Below are 19,238 nucleotides of genomic sequence, written 5' to 3'. Positions count from 1 at the left end.
GTTTCTTGAAAACAAACGAGGCCTAGGCCTGGTAAGCAGAGGGATCATGTTTTTGAAAGCACCAAATCTCCAACCGGGCTTTCTTCGCGGGCATCAACAAAACCGTTCCCAACATGAAAATCAGATGGATGTATGTCCAGAGCTAACAGCATCGACTGCAAATTCTGGAATAACGGAGTCCTTCGGAATAAAATCATGACCTCTTTATAACCATATTACAAAATGAGTAGTTGTTTACGAGGATGATAAACTCTAATTTTCTCTTCTTTCTTTTACATTTTTAGTTCTGTCCATCCCCCATTCGGCCATCTACTGTTTCGTGGATTCCCTTTTGACCCACCTGTATGGCTGTTTTATTCCCAACCCTGATTGGATTCCATTCTAATGGAAACATGGCTAAATGATAGATGCAGTCTCTCCAATAAAAGTTGCCGTTTGGCTTTAAGAAAGAGAGAGTCTCCATTTAATCTAGAAAACTCAATCCTTCCGAGTGTTCTCGCCGGAGAAAAGAGTGGAGCTATGTCTCTCACCCTCCTCTCATTTTTCTTTCTGAAATTGTTTAGTGTATATGCTTTTATGATAGTATTTTTTTTCCTCCTCCCCTCCGCCGATTTGATTTTGGTCAAATCTACTGCTCTCCATTGACCACATGTCGACACGTGCCCCACCACGAAACACTACAATCACCAATCTACTGGAACGATGTGGAACCAGGGCAAAAATGTCAGCACGTGAGCTGCACCCCTACAAATCCGCCGGTTACACGCGCCACACCAACAAATTCCCCACCTCACCTCCCAACCATTGGTGACTAAGTTATCACTTACATTGGTCATGTAAAGAGAGAGTACTATGTTATCGTTTTCCTTAACCGATGATCTTGAAAAAAGGACTAAAGATCTCTCTAAAAAATATCTCAAGACAACAAACTACAGTGCATCCACATCTCACACCGACACCGACTCCGACAGTGACTTACTTAAAAATCATCTTTTAAAATAGCAACCTCTTTGTAGGGCATGGATGGCAACCAAGAAATTGGTCCCAAAACCCGTTTTAATTTCCTTTTTTTGTTTTATCACTTTTGCATTGTGGTTATTGTACTAGAGTGTTTGTTGTGAAACCCCACCCCTCATGTATCATCTTTTCATTTTCTAATGAAATTTGCTAGCTTAGGAAAAAAAAAAAAAAGATGCAGTCTCTCCAATGCCCTCTCATGTTCAAACACGAATTATTTGTCCCCAAAAGAGACTTCAAATCTGCAGTCAGCCAATTACATATATCAAAGTTCGTAACTACAACCTTTGCTTTCTTCGTGGCCTAGCTGAAATACTAAAGCGTTCCGGTGTGTAGAATTTGCTTGATGTAAACTTTTAAACATGAAACGAATACTCCCAGTTTCCAGTTTATGCATAGTAATTCAAGCTTGACTTCTTCTTTGCCTGAACCTGTATGATACCTTCATTGAAGTCTTCATGGTTCACCTGAAATTGAACAATATCATCACTCTAATTAATACCCTATTAAAATGGCAGCTAAAAATGGAAAAGATAAAATATTGCATGAAAATTGGTCCATGAAGATGGCGATCTCACAAATTAAAAGAACTCCCCCCCACCCGGCGCGCGCTCTTAAAAAGAGGCAAAGTAATCTCAATGACCTTTCCCATAATTGGTGGATCTAATGTAAATTTGTCAGATGTGCAACAGATTGCAAAAATCAGGAAAGTGCACACCTCAGTTGCATCACGCCGAAGGGCTAACATGCCTGCCTCTACACAAACAGCTTTTAGTTGTGCCCCATTGAAATCATCAGTAGACCGAGCCAGTTCTTCGAAATTTACATCAGGATGAACATTCATCTTTCTTGAATGAATCTAATAAATCAAAGAAAGAGATTCAATGAGAATCCTGCACAGAGCATTGGCTAACTGCACACAATGGTCAAATAAAGAACTCCTGGAAAACTCACCTGCAAGATACGAGCTCTTGCTTCTTCAGTAGGATGTGGAAACTCAATTTTACGATCCAATCGACCAGAACGCATAAGAGCAGGATCCAAGATATCAGCACGATTTGTCGCAGCTATCACCTATAAGTTACATTTGAAATTGGTCAACTAATGGTCTAAAATAGACATGTACGATTACATTTAAGGGATATATTTCTGTTAATTATCATCTGATGCAATAAAATTAAATATCATTTTAGTCTGTGACTGAGTCCCACAGATTGCAATCTTTATAGAACAATAATCTTCATCCCATAAAATTCAGGAACCCAAAAGCATGTCCAACCGATTTTAATACTTACAAATTCAAAGGCAACCGTGTAATGAAACTATGTATATCTCTGAAAAAAAAAAAGCATAGAGAAACCTTAATCCGGTCATCGCTACTAAAGCCATCGAGCTGATTGAGCAGTTCTAACATCGTCCGCTGCACCTCCCTATCTCCACTCACTTCACTGCATTCAAATTCAAATTACATTTTAATCACAAGAGCTGTTGATAAATATTCTTACCCCAATCCGAGGTCCAAGAATGTTAAAAGTTTAGGAAAAAAATATCAAGCAGACCTACATCTTAAGAAACAATGCCAGCATACCTATCAAATCGTTTAGTGCCAATGGCATCAATTTCATCTATAAAAATGATGCAGGGAGACTTCTCTTTTGCAAGTTGAAAGGCATCACGAACAAGTTTTGCTCCATCCCCAATGAACATCTACATACAAACCAAGTTCAGTTACTTCATGTGAGACCAATAAAGAAGATAGCGATTGCAAACATTGTCAACACGTTTCAGCTATATAACAATGGTGTGATACACAATAGTTGAACATATCATCCTGGATGATAGAGTTCAAGTGGATGATAGAGTTCGAGTGCTGTCTGAATAAGAACAGGACCTCAGATGCACTAAAAATGATGATAAAGATACGATCTCTATAAGGAGAAAAAGATCAGGAGTCAGCATATATGCATCATAATAAAACATCGGCTAGAAACTGCAGCAATAGAAATCTTATAGGAGTAAATCAAACACCTCCAACAAAATTAACAATCGGTAACAACTCATAAGAATGAAGAAATAGATGATATAGTAAAGTGTCTCCTACCTGCACTAGTTGTGGGCCTGCCAACTTTAGAAAAGTGGCATTTGTTTGAGCTGCACAAGCACGAGCCATTAAAGTCTTCCCAGTTCCAGGAGGTCCATACAAGAGCACTCCCTTGGGAGGACGAACTCCTAGTTTCTGAAATCGCTCCTTATGTGTCATGGGCAAAACAATAGCTTCAACCAGTTCCTGGATCTGTTGCAACAATAACCAAATTGAATTACAAGGAATATACAGATGGGAATGGGACATAAGGTGGAAGGTGGAACTAGGATTTTTCTGTCATTGGGGGTGGGGGGGCGATCTACACACACACATGCACGAGCGCACACATTTTTATGCTATTTTTTTATAGGTATACTTTTGTACTCTCTCTATATGTGTGTATGCAGGTTTATATAAAACAAAACCAGAAAAGTCTTAAATTTAATTTCATAGTAAGTCATAAGACATAATTGTATACAAAAGTTGTGTTTCTAACATCATCTTAGAAAAGAATTTTCTCAAATACAAAAATGTCTAATTTTCCATAGGAAGTCTTAAGGCTTGTTTTATAGCATTGTTGGAATCAAAACCATTGGCTAAATCTAACATTGACAAACTCTCTCTCTCTTTTTTTTTTTTTTTTGATAAGTAACATTGACAAGCTCTAATTAAAAGGAGAAAGAAGAGAAAACATACTGTTTGGTTAGAGAGAAGTTTGTAGTGCTTGGATTTCTTTTTTATACGATGCATAATGTTTGTTTCACACTAATGTACATGTTTGAACTAAACATGTCATATAAAATATCCACTTTGGGGGCCATTTCATATAAAATACAACTCCTATAATGGTTTTAAAATTTTTTGGTGAGGCCATGGCCCCCCAAAGGCCCAATGTATCCCTATTTGTGGACATGGACTGAAGCCAATAAAATCAACAATATATAAAAACAATTAGTAAATTGAAGCATCATTTTTTTTATAAGTTAGTAAATTGAAGCATCATAAGGAGTTCCAATTGCTACTTGGTTGAAATGGTGCTTTATGTTGTACAATAAAGAGTTTTGTAAAAGAAAAGCTACTAGAAGAGAGCAATGTGAAAGGAATGTGCTTTATATAAAAAATGGGGTCACTTCCTAGAAAAGACAACTACTAAAATGTTAATTTTTTTTGGGCAGTTGGCATGGGGGGTGAAGACAACATCGTTCCGCCCCTGGATATCACAATAAACAAAAAGAAATTCTCCTAGGGACCATGCTGACAGTCAGAAACTTACCTGTTTCTCCAGCCCTCCAATGTCATTGTAGTCTTCCGTTGGTTTCTCATCAACCTCCATAGCCTTTACTCGAGAATCATACTCGGATGGCAGCGTATCCAAGATCAAGTAACTATCTTTGTTCACTCCAACCAGATCACCAGGCTTTAACTTGTCAGGGTCAACAAGCCCAACAACAGGAAGAAAGATAGTCTGCAGTCAAGTTGAATACAGTTTATTGTTTTATGGTATGTGCAAATCAACAGAGAGCAGATTTACACATGAATAGTATGAAATACATAAATAGCAAAACTATGAATTAGGGAAAAAAAGGATGGGCTGCATCAATTCTGTTTTTAGGGGAATTAATTACTTTTTTTTTTGATAAGTAATAAGAAGTTTTATTAAGACAAGTAAATAGGCATAGGTCAAGTACACAAGAAGTATAAAAGCAACCTAAATATAAGCTAGGAGCTAGAAAAAGCTAAAAGAAAATCATGAAGATTCAATCCAAGAGCATTTGCCCAATGACATAAAGTTCAAAAGAAAATCATGAAGTTAATTACTTTCTATAAGAGCAACTGGTTTTAAAACTGCAGATGATGGCATGTGACCCAACATAAAGTCCCCAAAGAGTGAAGAATATAAAATTTCATCAATCAAGAAATTAAACTTACTAGTTTAAACCTTCAATCCAACTATTCAATAGACACAATATTGCTCTCAATCACACCACCAGGTTTTTAACCTCAGTGATCTTGAAGCGTAAAAACATTGGAAATACAAGTCAGCTAGAGGAAGATCCACGATAAGGTGTATTTGGTCAGGAATGCGCGATGTTTTGAAGATAAGGAGCGCACAATGACGGAGCTGAAGAATTTTTTTATCCACACTTTACCGCTTTGTTTTCAGCCATTGTTTTAAATGGGAACAATGTTCATGACTTCTTGTCTTTAATTTATCATTCTTAGAATGTATTTAGGTGTTTTTTTGTATACTTCCTATGTATACGGGCTATGCCTATTCATTCATATCAATAATATTTATCTCTTACTTATAAAATATAAAAATATAAAAAAAAAAATCTATGATAAAACTTCATGAAAATATACATTATAGGTGCAAAATGCCCCACTACTACCAGTATCAGCAAGTATAACGGCACAGAATTCAACATGAAAAAAAAACAGTCTCAACCCCACGGACGGGATGCATATATTTTTTGGAAAGTAAATGGCATCTGAATTTAAGGTTTTATAATTATTAAGGTGCAAGAAAAAAATATTAAGGTGCAAAATTCCAACCAACTCCACTGGTAAAAGGAAAGAACAAGCACATATAGCAATATGCTGGCTCACCTGGCGAGTAGATGTTTTCAGCACAACACATTTTCCCTTCCTTTGTGAGTCAAGATCGATATTTGCACCATCTTCCTCAGCTTCATCTTCTGGGTTCATTTCCAAAATCTGAAACATAGAAAATTGCAATTAGAGGCCGGTATAAAAATCAAATATCTATAATTAGTCCAAACACCAAGTCCCCACTAGGCAGCCTATTTCAGCACCCTCACAAATTAGGCATGGGGTAACCAAATCAAATGAAATTTCATGTCAAGGGATAAATTTATTCCGCTATAACTGCTGGATAAACCTCAAAGAGTTCTGATTTGAGGAGGTGTTAGTGTACACTAAGATATTTTTATTTTTGATAGGTTAGTGTACACTATGGTATTTAACAAGAAAATTCAGAATGAGGTTAGATATACATTGTTCTATTGACTACCAGGAAGTGAGACTCCACATATGGTTTTACAAGCTCAAAAGAGATGCACTGGTGGCCCATGACAGTGGGGCACTATTTTTTACCTTATAGAGTTTCTGATGGGACACCATTGCCAAAATTTGCTTGGGCTATGCCTATATTCGTATTAGTAAAATTTATTTTACTCAAATATATATGAGAAAATACTTTGAATAGCAGGGTGGAAGAGGTTGTACTTGTCGAAAGGTGGCCGGATTACCTTAATTAAGATTACTCTTTCTAATTTACCAACATATTTTTGGTCTCTATTCCCTATTCCAGCTAGCGTGGCAGCCCGGATTGAAAAAATTCACCGTGATTTCTTATGGAGTGGTGTGGGGGATGAATTCAAATTCCATATAGTCAGTTGGGACAAGGTATACACTCCAATCTCCTCTGGTGGGTTGGGAATTAGAAATATGAGAATTTTTAATCGAGCCTTACTTGGGAAATGGTTACGAAGATATAATATGGAATCGGACGTCTTATGGAAGTCGGTGGTTGATTGCAAATATGGAAGTCTGTGGAGGGCTAGTGTACTAGAGAGGTGAGTGGGGCTTATGGAGTGGGAGTTTGGAAGCACATCAGACGAGGGTGGTGGGGTTTTTACTCGCCATACTAAACTTGTACTGGGAGCGAGCTCTAGAATAAATTTTTAGAGCGACATATGGTGTGGAAATAATGCCCTAAATGACTCATTTCCTTCAGTTTTCTGGGTTGCAGGTGACCAAGAAGCTTCAGTGGCGGATCTCATGGTGTTATCAGGGGATCATGTCCAATGGAACATCATTTTTAGTAAGGCGGCACACAATTGGGAAGTTAGCAGCTTTGAGGACTTTTTTAGCCTATTGTATTCCGCGAAACCGAATAGACAACAAGTTGACACGTTGTAGTGGGTACCTGAGGGCATATTCTCGGTTCGATCCTTCTACAAGTCCCTCACACACTTACCAAATAATTAGTTTCCATGGAGAAGGATTTGACAGAATAAAGCGCCTCCTAAAGCGGCATTCTTTATTTGGACAGCTTCCCTGGGTAATATTTTGACAACAGATAATCTGAGGAAGCGTAGGGTGATTATACTAGATTGGTGTTGCATGTGCAAGAAATCCAGCAAGACTATAGACCACCTCTTACTACATTGCGAGGTTGCTAGAGTGTTGTGAAATGAAGTGTTTGGCCGAGTAGAGGTAGCTTGGGTTATGCCCGCCACAGTGGTTGACTTTTTGTCTAGCTGGGCACACCCAAGAGGTATTCCACAAATCAAAGCCGTGTGGAAGATGATACATATCTGTATTATGTGGTGCTTGTGCAAGAAGTGTAACGACCGGACATTTGAAGATAAGGAGCGGTCAATAGAGGAACTTAGTTCTTTTTTAGAACTTTATTCCTATGGGCAATAGATTTTCATGATTTTCTTGTTTCCGTTGCTACGACCTAGATAGGTCTTATTTCTTGTATACCTTCTTGTGTACTTGGGGCTTTGCCTATCATCAATACAATCGTTTACTTATCAACAAAAAAAAAAAAACTTTGAACTCATACTATCTTCACAACCAAAATGAATTCTTCCATATGTGCATATTAAGGGTGTTTGGAAAGCCTCTTAGCCTACAAGAATATCTTCTATGTATTCATTTGTTTCCTTTTTCTCAAAACCCTCCATCAGATTTCCTTGAATCCGTATAGCCTTTTTTACGACTCAAACCAGATGGCATGATTATTCTAATTTATTTCCGTATGCATAAAAAAAAGTTGGGATCACCCTTCTCCTTCTCTTAGTAATATTTGGGAAGATAAACACCCACTTTGAAATTAAATATAAAAGAAAAAAAAATCCTTATCCCCAGTACTCAAAGGACAAGTACTAATCCTATACTCTAATTCACTATGCTATAATCCTATACTTCATATTTATAATACTAAATTGGTACCATCATATGTAATAGAATATACTCTTCACACTCAAAACACAGATACAGTAATAAAGCACTCCGCATAGGTACAAGAAAGTCTGATTATTTACCTCAACAATGTTGCCGACCAAGTAGGGCAATTGCTTATTGAGCTTAATCTTCTCTTGATTCTCCTTTATCTTCTCCTTGTACGAATCCAACTCCAAATTTGTTCTTTGCAACTCCTCCTTTATTCACACAAGAAAACCACGCACGTCATTTTTTCCAATTAAAAAAACTATAAAATTGCAATCAATAATAAAGCGTCAAATATAATAAAATAAATAGATTAAAAACCTGAAAGAAAATGCGAATAATGATTAAACACAAAACCGCAACATATTTTCCTCAAACCGATGTAAGAAAATGCGAATAATGATTAAACACAAAAAATTCTTAAGAAATAATAAAAGAAATCAAGATTCATGCAAAATCAAGTATTGATACAAAAGGCCACCGCATTATTAAAATTGAAAGTCATTTTTAACAATCGGTCATATGAAACATAAAGATTCTAATGCACTACAAGTAAAAAAAATATTCTAATGGACAGAATAAAAACTCACACAAAACCTTTACAGCTAAACACAAAAACCCTAACTCGTTCAAGTAGAGAGCACACACACGCAAATAGAGAGGGGGGAGACCTTGAGAATGCGGATCTCGTTGTCAAGGAGTCGAGAGGCTCGCACGATGTCGTCAGTGGTCATGGACGTTAGCTGGTCGTCCTCGAAGGTAGTATCTTCTACCATAGCGGTTGCCATGGGAATTTGATTTCACAAGCTCCTGATTTTTCAGAGGAAGAGAAAATCGCTGAGAGGGTAGGCTAGGAGCTATAAAACTTTTTTCTTTTTCACAATAAGCTAGTCTCTACTCTTGCTATTAAAAATCAGGAGTGCTACTTTCTTTTGGGCCTTTTATATGGGCCTTCGCCTTCCGGATGGGTGCGGGCCTTGTGGACAGTGTCACGGTTCAGTACGGGGCCCAGTTAAAACGGGAGCACATCAATTTACTGTTTTTCGTGGTCCTGAAAAAATTATATTTAGTCTTGAAGTATATAAATTTCTAGCAATCTCTTTCTAAAATGTTATAAAAATTTGGGACTTAAATAAAGAAATAATTTTTTTTCAAAATAGACTATACTTTTTTCAAAAAAAGTGTATAGATTGCATATTCAATAACTGTATTTAACATTAATTACTTTTTACAAGTTGGTGTGGAAGAAATAATTCAAATGTTATAATAATAATAAAATATTATTAGAATATGTATGGAATAGCAAGTTCTAATTCAAGTTATTCTACATATAGGGCCTCTTTGAGGTTGTGGTATGAGTATTAAAAAAATGCTTAAATAGCTTTAAAAGCTCTTAATAAAAAGAAATTAGGTTGTTACATATTAAAACATTTTTAATTTCAAATAAGTTAAAAAGTATAATTTTTTTCTTAAACTTATTTTTCTAGATAATGCGGAATGTAATTCGAATTTTAAAAAGACTGTCAATTGACAAAAATATCCATACAGCTTTCAGATAATTATAATTTTAAACTTTTAACTATATAGTCATAATCTTTAAAAATTTAAATAATCGTCATTTTTACCTCATAAATGACTTTTTTAATTTATTTTCAAACAAACGTAATGTGTTTGAAAATACTTTAAACATATGGTTATCAAACAGTAAAAAACTTTTTAATAGTTGAACTTATTACTTAAGTTATAAGTTATATTTCCCACCACAATCCCAAGCATGAACATAAAATCTTGCTTTAGTTCTCCCACGTGGCTATATTTTGTTGTTGAAATCACATCAACCTATCTCAAACCAATTATTAATGGAATTCGTTATTTTTTTAACTTTTCATAAAAAGTTATTTATCTCAACTTATTTTGTACATTCAAACATATATCAATAAAACCTATAAAAAAATATACAATTTATAAATCAAGATCATATGGATCGCATCAGCATCTAAACACATCCTAATCTAAAATACGTCATGGAGCTTATTTATGTATATAATTCATTCAACATTTCCTTATCCTTGTTATTTTTCTAATAGAAAATAAAAATAAAAATTAGAAACATTGTATTTTAAAATGATCATAAAATCATATTATAAAATTTATTGAACCTATTAAGTCAAATTATCAAAGTCCCTCAATATATAAAATAATATTTATTTATTTATTTATTTTCACTCTTTTGTAAACCGGTTCATGATGGTGCCGATCTTGACCCACCCGTCCTTTCTGATTAAAATGCCGAACCAACGAAATAAAAACAAAAGCTTAGCTCAGTCCAACAATAATTGAATTAAAAAATAATTAAGGGAACAAATCGTCAACTTTAATCAAACCGTACAAACTCTCTCAGATCGATCCCAACCGTCCGTTTCCTTCGTTAAGAGAGCGGTTATTAACACCTCCCTAACACCAACCCAACCCAACCCAAATCTAACGATCCGAATTTAGAGAGAGAAACACAAAGACAAGAGAAAACAAAGTGCGAGAGAGAAACGTTCATTCGTTCAATAGAGTGGTTTTTTCTTCTTTTTCTCACATCCCAAACAATCGTCTATCTCTGCGCTAAAACATTCGTTCGAGTAATAGATTCTTTCCGTGTCGTTCCCTTTTCTGATCAGAACGGTGCTGCTTTGGTGATTAGGGTTGTTTTATGGGGCTTGGGAACGACGATGTCGTGGTGGTTGAAGATGGCGCCGAAGACGGTGATGGTGGAAACGGAGTCAAAGGTTTTGTGTCGGTCTCGTGCTCGATTTGCCTCGAGATTGTGGCCGATGTAGGGGATAGATCTTGGGCCAAGCTTCAATGCGGCCATCAATTCCATCTTGGTGAGTGAGTGTTTTCCTTTCCCGGATAGTTTTGGATTTGGTGGGATTCCCGGAATGTTTTGTGCGGAATTTGAAATTTATATTTGGACTTGTAGTTGTTGAGATCTGGGTGCGGTTTTGGCTGGATTTGGGATTGTAATTTGTATTCGTAATCGGTTTGAGGCTAGGTTGAATTCGTGCTTTTGTTAATTTTCGAAGACAAATAACTCACGAAAAACTGAAGATGAAGTTTAAATCTATTTTAACTGAGCTTACTAGTTACTGCATGTTCAGTTGGAGCTTTTGTTTTGTTGGGTTTCATAGCATGAGAAGCTGGAGATTATAGAACTTCACGTTTATTTATTTTCTATGCATTGTCTGAGAAATCGATCAAGTATTATGAAGCTGTTGTTATATAAATAAGATAGTTAGATGTTAATTGGGAACCATGTAGTGTATTGTCATAATGTGGTCTATTCAAATTGTCTGACTCGATGCACTTAACATTTTGGTGTGGATTTTACATGTTTACATTTGTGATTTTTCATCGTGTTAGAGGGTACTTTGATAAGTAATAGAAAATTTTATTTTTAGAAAACGCAAAAGGAATAGCCCAAGTACTCATGACCTGTACAAGAGGAAGACGTAATTAAAAACAGAAAGAGATACAAGAAAACTATGTAAACTTAACCCATCAAAATCTTAAGTGGTTGCCCTAAGGAGCAAAGTTTGTAATAGGTTTTGCATGCATCAGCCAAATTTATAGAAGTTGTATTATTATGGCAACCATGGATGAATTCAAGGAGGGATTGGGGGCGCTAGGATTTTTCATTTATTTAAAAAGTTTTTGAAACTTGTCTTTTTTATATATCTATATAGGTTTTTTTACAAATTTAAAAAAGAAAATATGAAGAAGGAAAGCAATTCTCAATATCTATCTATCGATAGAAAGATATAGATATCTATCTGGATTTATCTCCATATCTAAGTAGGGAAGAACCAACACTTAAAGGGGGTATTTTCTACATTTAAGTTTCTATAAACTGAAAGTAATGATAAAGAAGAAAATTTTTTCTTGTTTATCAAAAAAAAAAAAAAAAATTACAACCTTTGTTTCATATAAATAGAAATAATATTTTTTTTTTGTTATTGTATGTATTTGCTTGAATTTTGCAATTGTTACTAAAAATTACTTGAATTTGGGTACTTCAAAATTCTAGATTTTGTAAAATGTATTTTTTGTTTCTTAATATTGACTTATATAGCTCCTTGCCAAGGGCCTATGCACCACTGAGATTAGTCAGGACGCTATTCTTGCACACTCGGTGTCAAATAAAAAAAAAGGATTGACTCATATTTTGTATAGGTATAATCAAGTTTAATGTTTTTCTTTCTTTGTGCACTCTTTAATTATATTTGTTTTGGCTATTGCTCTATGAGTTATTCATTAGATTATTTTTTTAATAAGTAAAACGATGTTTTAGTAAATCAAGTAATTAGGCATAGCCCAAATACATAGGGGAATTCATGAGATTAATAGCTTCTATTCGTGGAACAAGTATCAAGTTCAATTAGTGTAATTGATTGTTTTAACATGCGATCTAAAAAAAAGGGGGGGTTGGGGTTGGGTGTTCGGGTAGAGTTTTAGTTCTACGGGAAACAAGGGGTTGGGGTCGGGGTTGGGGTCGGGTCTGGTGTATTTTTGGTTGTTTTTCAATTTTGGTTGAACTTGAAAATTCACTCATTCAAATTGAATAAAATTGAATAAGTAAACAATTGAATTGGATTCGATTGGACGGTACTAACGAAATCGAATGCAGTGCTAAACCCCATTTCATTTCTTATTGAATTAACCGATCAACTTGCTTTGCTATCGAACTTTATTTTTGATTTCAATAATTTTCGCAAAAAAATTTAGACATATTATGAGAATAAAAAACTTTATTTATTTCAATTCATTTTTGCGAAAATAGATTTGTGATCCCTAAATGAAAAATATTTAACATAGAATATATAGAATATATATATAATTACAAAGAAACAGTTTGAGAAGGTTCAATTGTCTGAAATGAATTTCTAGAACCGTGAATTTATCAACATAAAGTTTGTAAAAAGAACCAAATATTTGTTGGCAATTCCATTATATTTATATATAAATTCAATATAAATTCAATTATATTTATATAATTATATATAATCAAAAAAATTATGAAAAAGCCCTTTAATTCGGAATGAAAGGGTTCGCTTTGACCGTTAAGAGTAGGTAACCCGTTCCCTCTGTCTTTGTTTCTATTGCATTCTATCTCATCGTATCAGGGTCATTAGGGGCTTTTTGGGTCATTTTGGGCAATGTGTTTTTTTGTATACATTCAGTGTACTTGGTTTCTCCTTTTGATATATATAATTTTTTACTTATAAAAAAAAACATGTGATCTAAAAGTTAAATGAATCCATTTTACATGTGCTTTAGGTTATATGATAATTGTTTTACACGAGTAATATAATACAAAACATGCATGCTTTTGTGCAATAATTTGAACTTTGAAACATAAATCAATTACTTAGATCTATTATAAAAAAAATTATTAATTACTTAGATCTGGCCCCGTGTGATATCCTATATGATAAGAGGATAAGGTAGGTGGTGTATGAGATCAACATTGCTTGGGAATGAGAAATTCTTGCTCTTTATAATGTTCCAATGAGACTCCAATTGTATCATTGACTGATCCTTTTGGAGTATAGGCCAAGTGGTTTGGGCCTTTCTTTGAGGCGTTACAAATGGTATTAGAGCCTATCCCAACAAAAAATGCAGGACTTGAGCCGTGCCACCTGCGATGGATGGACCCGACTAGGATGTCGGGAATTTAAGGGAGAGAAATTGTGATAACTCATATGATAAAAGGATAAGGTAGGTGCTGTATGAGATCTCACATTGCTTGGGATGTTACACCCTGCCTAAATCTTAGATCTGGCCCCTCCTAAATTACATTTCTAACTTCCTCCCTAAGGGTGACCACAATGTCACTTACCAAATTCACGAAGCATAAGTGCAATCCATCAACATCCAGTAAACTTTTTGAGAATTTACAAACATCTTGGAAAATGGATCTCTCCAATTGTTAAAACCACTACACAAAGCTAACAATATAGAGAGAAACAAAAATAAATAGTAAGATAAGTTCTTCAAATGCTGCAGCATGTGTTCAAGCTAAAACCTCATTTTCATATCTATACAAGGGGTATATAATCTTCAAGTGTAATACACCAGTCCTACCTTAAGAAGATGAATAACCCACATAGAGTGGGTAGGTTATAATCTTAGTCATAGTTGCTAAGTCCCACATTGGCTACTTACAAGATGAAATTGCGCATTATAAGTGATTTTAGGAAAGTCTTAAATTGGCTAATTTTTTTTTTTTTTTTGATAAGTAAGAAGTTTTATTGATCCATGTAAATAGGCAATGCCCAAGTACACAGGAAGAATAAAATTTTTTGGCTAATTGTCATGGGTGCTAAGTACCACATTGGTTACATGGTAGGTGAATTGGGCCATATAAGTGATTCTAGGGAAGTTTCAATTTGACTTGTTTTTCTTTTTGTTATAGTGTTAGATGTGGCTAGTGCTTGGGAGTATGAATTACCCACATCAAATGAGTTGGTTATAAAAAGTAGTCATAAGTGCTAAATCTCGAATTGGCTACTTACTAGGTGAAATTGTGCTTTACATGCGATTATATGGAAGCTTCATAATGACTAGTCTTTTTGGGATTATAATGCAGATATGGCTAACGTTATCCATGGGTTGTCACATCAAGTGTCAATCTTAAATTTATATTATATTAGGACGTCAATACTACAATGTGGGCAATAATTGCTATACAACATTGTCACAGTGAATCATATCTAATCTTATATTGCAAGAACATTTGTGTGCTATTGAGATTCACTTCTTGTGCAGTGTGTCCTTCAATAAGTCGCTTGGATTAAACTTAGAGTAGTGCATAAACCATGCATCTATTGCAGTTTGAAGGGCAACAAGGACTCCTTCTCTTTAGCCATTCGCCAAATTTGTCATATTCTTTCTCAATAGTGTTCTCTATCTGGCACTTGCTCTGAATTTGTAATGTCCTTTATATTTTAAACTAATTGATACATGCTTCTTTTAAAGGCAGTGGTACTATTATGCTTCCATTGATTATTGGTGCCTTAACTTGTATGTTGTGCCTTTTGATGGCTGGCCTTTTAGTTTACATCTTGCCAGTAAGCTGTTAGCATTTCTTGTATCTTGTCTTTTTCTTTTACTTATGATTATCATATTGTGATTCTTTTTCAGATTGCATTGGTTCAGCATTTAATACAAAGGGTGCAATGCAGTGCCCTAATTGTAGGAAGATTGAGAAAGGCCAGTGGCTTTATGCTAATGGCTCTCGTTCTTTTCCCGAGTTTAGTATGGACGATTGGACCCATGACGAAGATCTTTATGATCTAAGCTACTCTGAAATGGTAAAGAGAGAAAGACTTCCATTGAATATCATCTTTATGCAGCGCATCTCTCCATGACATAATTTGTTACTTAGATAACTATCATTGTGCATCTGTGTGAATTTCTCCATTTTACATATGTTGACTGGCCATGTATGGAGTGAAGTGTGCATGTGGATAATAAATAAAAATATTGATGTAGCCAAAGAGATTGTTTAACTATATTATGCTAAATTTTACTTCATTGTCTAAATTCTTTTTGCAGTCATTTGGGGTTCACTGGTGTCCATTTGGTAGCTTAACGCGACTTCCTTCATCATTTGAGTAAGTATTAACTCACGAGTTACAGCTTATCCAATTTATTTTGTGCTTTAATATCTATGCTGAAATATGGTTAGGTCCCTACCCTCTCCCTCAGAATGTCTGCAGTCCCACATGCTTGTCAATGTTTGATAAGTTTCTTATTTTTACTAAGGAAACCTTTTATGTGACTATTTAAAATTGGAAAGTCCACTGAGAAAGAGAGAGGTGCATTGCATGGCAGAGGAGGAAATAGAGGTGGAATCACTATTAAAGCCATGTGATAGTAAAAGGAGCCTGTCTATCAACAAATATTCCTTGAACTATTCCTTTGTCATTATATCCTGCTCAGAGTTTCTCATTCCTTGGCATGTGGGCTGGAGGTGCAATCTTCACTAAGCTATTTCTACTGGTTAAGCTATTTCAACAAACATTCCTTGAACTATCCCTTTATCATTATAGCCTGCTCAAAGTTTCTCATTCCTTGGCATGTGGGCTGGAGGTGCAATCTTCACTAAGCTGTTTCTACTGGTTAAGATCTTTTATGCATGACTAAGTTGTTTCGCAAGATTTAGTGCCAAAAGATCACCCTTTTCAGACAGAGGAATTTTGTTACTCAAATTAACTTATCAAGAATTTTGTTACTCAAATTAGATCTTATGTCAACTTTTGTAGTTTTCAGTTACTTTTATGTAAGGAAGACTCATTAGTGGATCAGATTTTGTTGTACTCGTTAAGCAATGTTGAAGTTTAATAATAAATTGTATTGCAAATTTCCAAATCTATTCCATTTAGTCACCCAATAGCATATGGAAGGCTTACGATTCTTCTTCACTTCTAATTTATATGGTTTCTTCTATTATTTGGATTCAAAAAATTATCTTATCCTATCCCTTAGTGTTTGTATCTGCTTTCTCATTGAAAAAAGAGTGAGGCTTTGTTGGTGTTTACAAATTTTTGGGATATTGAGCTGAATTGTTATTTTTCCCAAGCCAAGAAAAGCCCTTTGCTGTATGCTTTTTTACATATTCTGCTGAGTTGTTTTTCTTTTCTTTGCTTTTTCCTTCCTCTTGGGTTCTCTTTTATTCAAGTGGCACTTCCTACTTCTCCGTAGTATTAATTTTGTAACTGTTTGTTTCAGGGAAGGGGAATTTTCGTCAAGTGCATGTAAGATTTTCCTTCTTTTTTTGATTACCTATATAAAAAAAAGATTTTCCTTCTTTTTTGCTGCAATCCTGTTTAAATTTTTGTCTAGGAGTTCATTCATGACTAAATGAGTTTATAATTAGATCATGATCTACTGGGACAACATGCAATCTTCGCCGAACATACAACTGTATCGTCTGCTACTCAGCCATGCCCATATATTGCTTACTTTGGACCAATCCATCCATCATCCTCAAATTCCAACGGAACAGTTACAGAGGCTTCTAACTTAAACAATCTTTGGGGCCCATCTGTACCTAGTGAGATACAGACTTCTTATGCTTTTCCTGCCATGGATCTTCCTTATCATAGTTGGGAGCACCATTCCTCTCCCTTCCCTGGCACCAATAATCGTATTGCTGCTTCTGATCAACCTTCCATCCTGCCCGTTACTCAAAGGTCAGCAAGGACCAGCTCTGACATGCAAAGGCCAGGTTTTATGCACCCGTTCCTCGTTGGTCACAGGTATGTCTTTATCATATGGGGACATTGTTGGCAGCATACTGTTCTGTTATTTCTTCTTTTTGGGCTCAGCACGTCAATAGGCTATTAAATGTGGCATATCTGTACTCCGTAGTTTCTATGGCAATTGGCAAGTGAATTAAAAAGAAAAATAAGTCATATTATCTTGTGGTTAAAAGTCGTTTGGGAACTTAAGAAATGGGCTGGTGATGAATTGCATGTGATTCTTTAACAGGTTTGTAGCTTCAGGTCATTTTTGGTAAAGCCTCCAATTTAATAACATCTGTTGGTTGACGGTTTCATAAAGGAATGAGTACTGCAACTTTTTCCTTTTTTTTTTTTTTTTTTTTTTTTTTTTTTAAATTTAAATAATTGTATCATTGACAGCACTTAATTTTTTGCAGTTCTGCTGGTAGACCAGGGAGCTCAGTGGCTTCTTCAATGATTCCTCCTTACCCAGGCAGTAATGCCCGAACCCGCGATAGAGTCCAAGCTCTCCAGGCATATTATCAGCAACAACAACCGAGGAATTCAACATCCGTACGTATACCCGTCATTCCTGGCACCCGACGATCCAGCAGCCACAGAGGCGGGTTGGCTCAAGTAGGGCCAACGGCTTCGTCATCTGATCAAACTGGTGGCTTCTATCTTGTCCCGCCGGGTTCATCAGGTCGCAACTTTCAAGAAGCAGAAAATCCTTTGTCAAATCGGTTCCATTCATGGGAAAGAGATCGTTTGCCTTCATTCCCTATGAGCCAGGTCGAAAGAGACTCCGGTTGGGGGACATATCAGCAGGCTGCTGGCGGGTCAGATACTAGGTCCAGCAGTTTCCGCCAAAGGCATGGATCCGAGAGGACATCTGCACAAAATCGGTCATAAATGTTATTGCTTTATCCTTTTCTGGTGAAGCAAACTACCACTATTATGCCGAACCAAAAATTATGTATGCTTGAGAAACGATATATCATGCTTGAATTCTGTCAGGACTTGGCAGACTCAAGATACTGTGGAGTGGCCCCAAAAACCATATTTTTGGCTGGCCACATGGTGGTGTGATGGACTTTGGATTCCTCTAGTTTGTCTGCCTTTGCGGATAGAAAATAAGATCACATGTTGGGTGGCAAAAATAGGATTTGGTCAGTTATCTTGCCATTTTCATATCAGTTTGAGTGACCCATGATCCGATTCCTTGGAATTTCCGGTATTGCTGGTTAATGGGTCTCTTATTTATGTCCATAAACATTGCCTTAATTCCTTTGCGATCACTGGTGGAGTTATATGGGTAATGGAAACTTGTATAAAGAGATCAGTTTGTGCTGGACAATTTATGGGATATGCATTATTTGGCCCAACTCTCTATTGGCGTTAGTCTTCTCGTATCTGAGTTTTACGTTTGAATAGTTTATTTGTTTTCTCTACTTAATGAATGTTAAAATAGTAGCACTACTTTGCGAAAAGTAGTTTGCATGCTCACATGCTTTAAAATTATATATTTTTTTTAGTAATACTAGATATAATTATAAATATTAAAGTTTTGTATATTTTTTTTTTAAAAAGAACGAAGTTTATTATTAAAAAATAAATTTTTTCATGTGAATTTTATATTTATCTATTTTTTTTAAAATAAATGCAGAGACTTGCACAGCAAGGCTATATAAGTCATTTCTCAATTTTTATGATACTTTAAGACTATATAATATTTTTAAATTAAAATGCAATGGTTTTTATTTTGTAAAATAAAATGTCATTTTTATTATAAAAAATAATATTTATAATCGTAAAATACGTTGTACAATCTTTTAACAAAAATAAATAAATATGAGATGGATATAAAAAAATATTTTACG

General features: G+C 35.3%; 2 protein-coding genes across 2 annotated transcripts; one reads left to right on the top strand and one right to left on the bottom strand.

The window, feature by feature from the left end:
• Positions 1-1,217: 1,217 nt before the first annotated feature.
• LOC121262352 (26S proteasome regulatory subunit 6A homolog) lies at positions 1,218-9,001 on the bottom strand. Its single transcript, XM_041164799.1, has 10 exons — positions 8,755-9,001; positions 8,179-8,295; positions 5,711-5,818; positions 4,374-4,565; positions 3,119-3,310; positions 2,606-2,724; positions 2,378-2,465; positions 1,972-2,091; positions 1,736-1,876; positions 1,218-1,484 (listed from the first exon to the last, which is right to left on the bottom strand). Exons 1-10 carry the CDS (start codon positions 8,869-8,871, stop codon positions 1,407-1,409), a joined length of 1,272 nt encoding a protein of 423 aa, XP_041020733.1. The 5' UTR covers positions 8,872-9,001; the 3' UTR covers positions 1,218-1,406.
• A 1,556-nt stretch (positions 9,002-10,557) lies between these two features.
• On the top strand, positions 10,558-18,741 carry LOC121262350 (E3 ubiquitin-protein ligase RFI2-like). The gene is made up of 6 exons (XM_041164798.1): positions 10,558-10,959; positions 15,275-15,444; positions 15,689-15,747; positions 16,865-16,890; positions 17,013-17,394; positions 17,796-18,741. The coding sequence occupies exons 1-6, from the start codon at positions 10,785-10,787 to the stop codon at positions 18,268-18,270; spliced, it is 1,287 nt and encodes a 428-aa protein (XP_041020732.1). The 5' UTR covers positions 10,558-10,784; the 3' UTR covers positions 18,271-18,741.
• The last annotated feature ends 497 nt before the right edge of the window (positions 18,742-19,238 follow it).

Source organism: Juglans microcarpa x Juglans regia, chromosome 4S (genome assembly GCF_004785595.1).
Source record: "Juglans microcarpa x Juglans regia isolate MS1-56 chromosome 4S, Jm3101_v1.0, whole genome shotgun sequence".
Lineage (NCBI taxonomy): Eukaryota > Viridiplantae > Streptophyta > Magnoliopsida > Fagales > Juglandaceae > Juglans > Juglans microcarpa x Juglans regia.
This window is presented reverse-complemented; position numbering and strand designations above follow the sequence as displayed.

Excerpts from the sequence above, each read along its gene's own strand:
- LOC121262350 (XM_041164798.1), top strand. The coding sequence starts at position 10,785 with ATGGGGCTTGGGAACGACGATGTCGTGGTGGTTGAAGATGGCGCCGAA. Across the intron at positions 10,960-15,274 it reads CGGCCATCAATTCCATCTTG|ATTGCATTGGTTCAGCATTT; the intron begins GTGAGTGAGTGT and ends ATTCTTTTTCAG. Across the intron at positions 15,445-15,688 it reads ATCTAAGCTACTCTGAAATG|TCATTTGGGGTTCACTGGTG; the intron begins GTAAAGAGAGAA and ends TTCTTTTTGCAG.
- LOC121262352 (XM_041164799.1), bottom strand. The coding sequence starts at position 8,871 with ATGGCAACCGCTATGGTAGAAGATACTACCTTCGAGGACGACCAGCTA. Across the intron at positions 5,819-8,178 it reads TGGTCGGCAACATTGTTGAG|ATTTTGGAAATGAACCCAGA; the intron begins GTAAATAATCAG and ends TCTATGTTTCAG. Across the intron at positions 2,725-3,118 it reads CAGGCCCACAACTAGTGCAG|ATGTTCATTGGGGATGGAGC; the intron begins GTAGGAGACACT and ends GTTTGTATGTAG.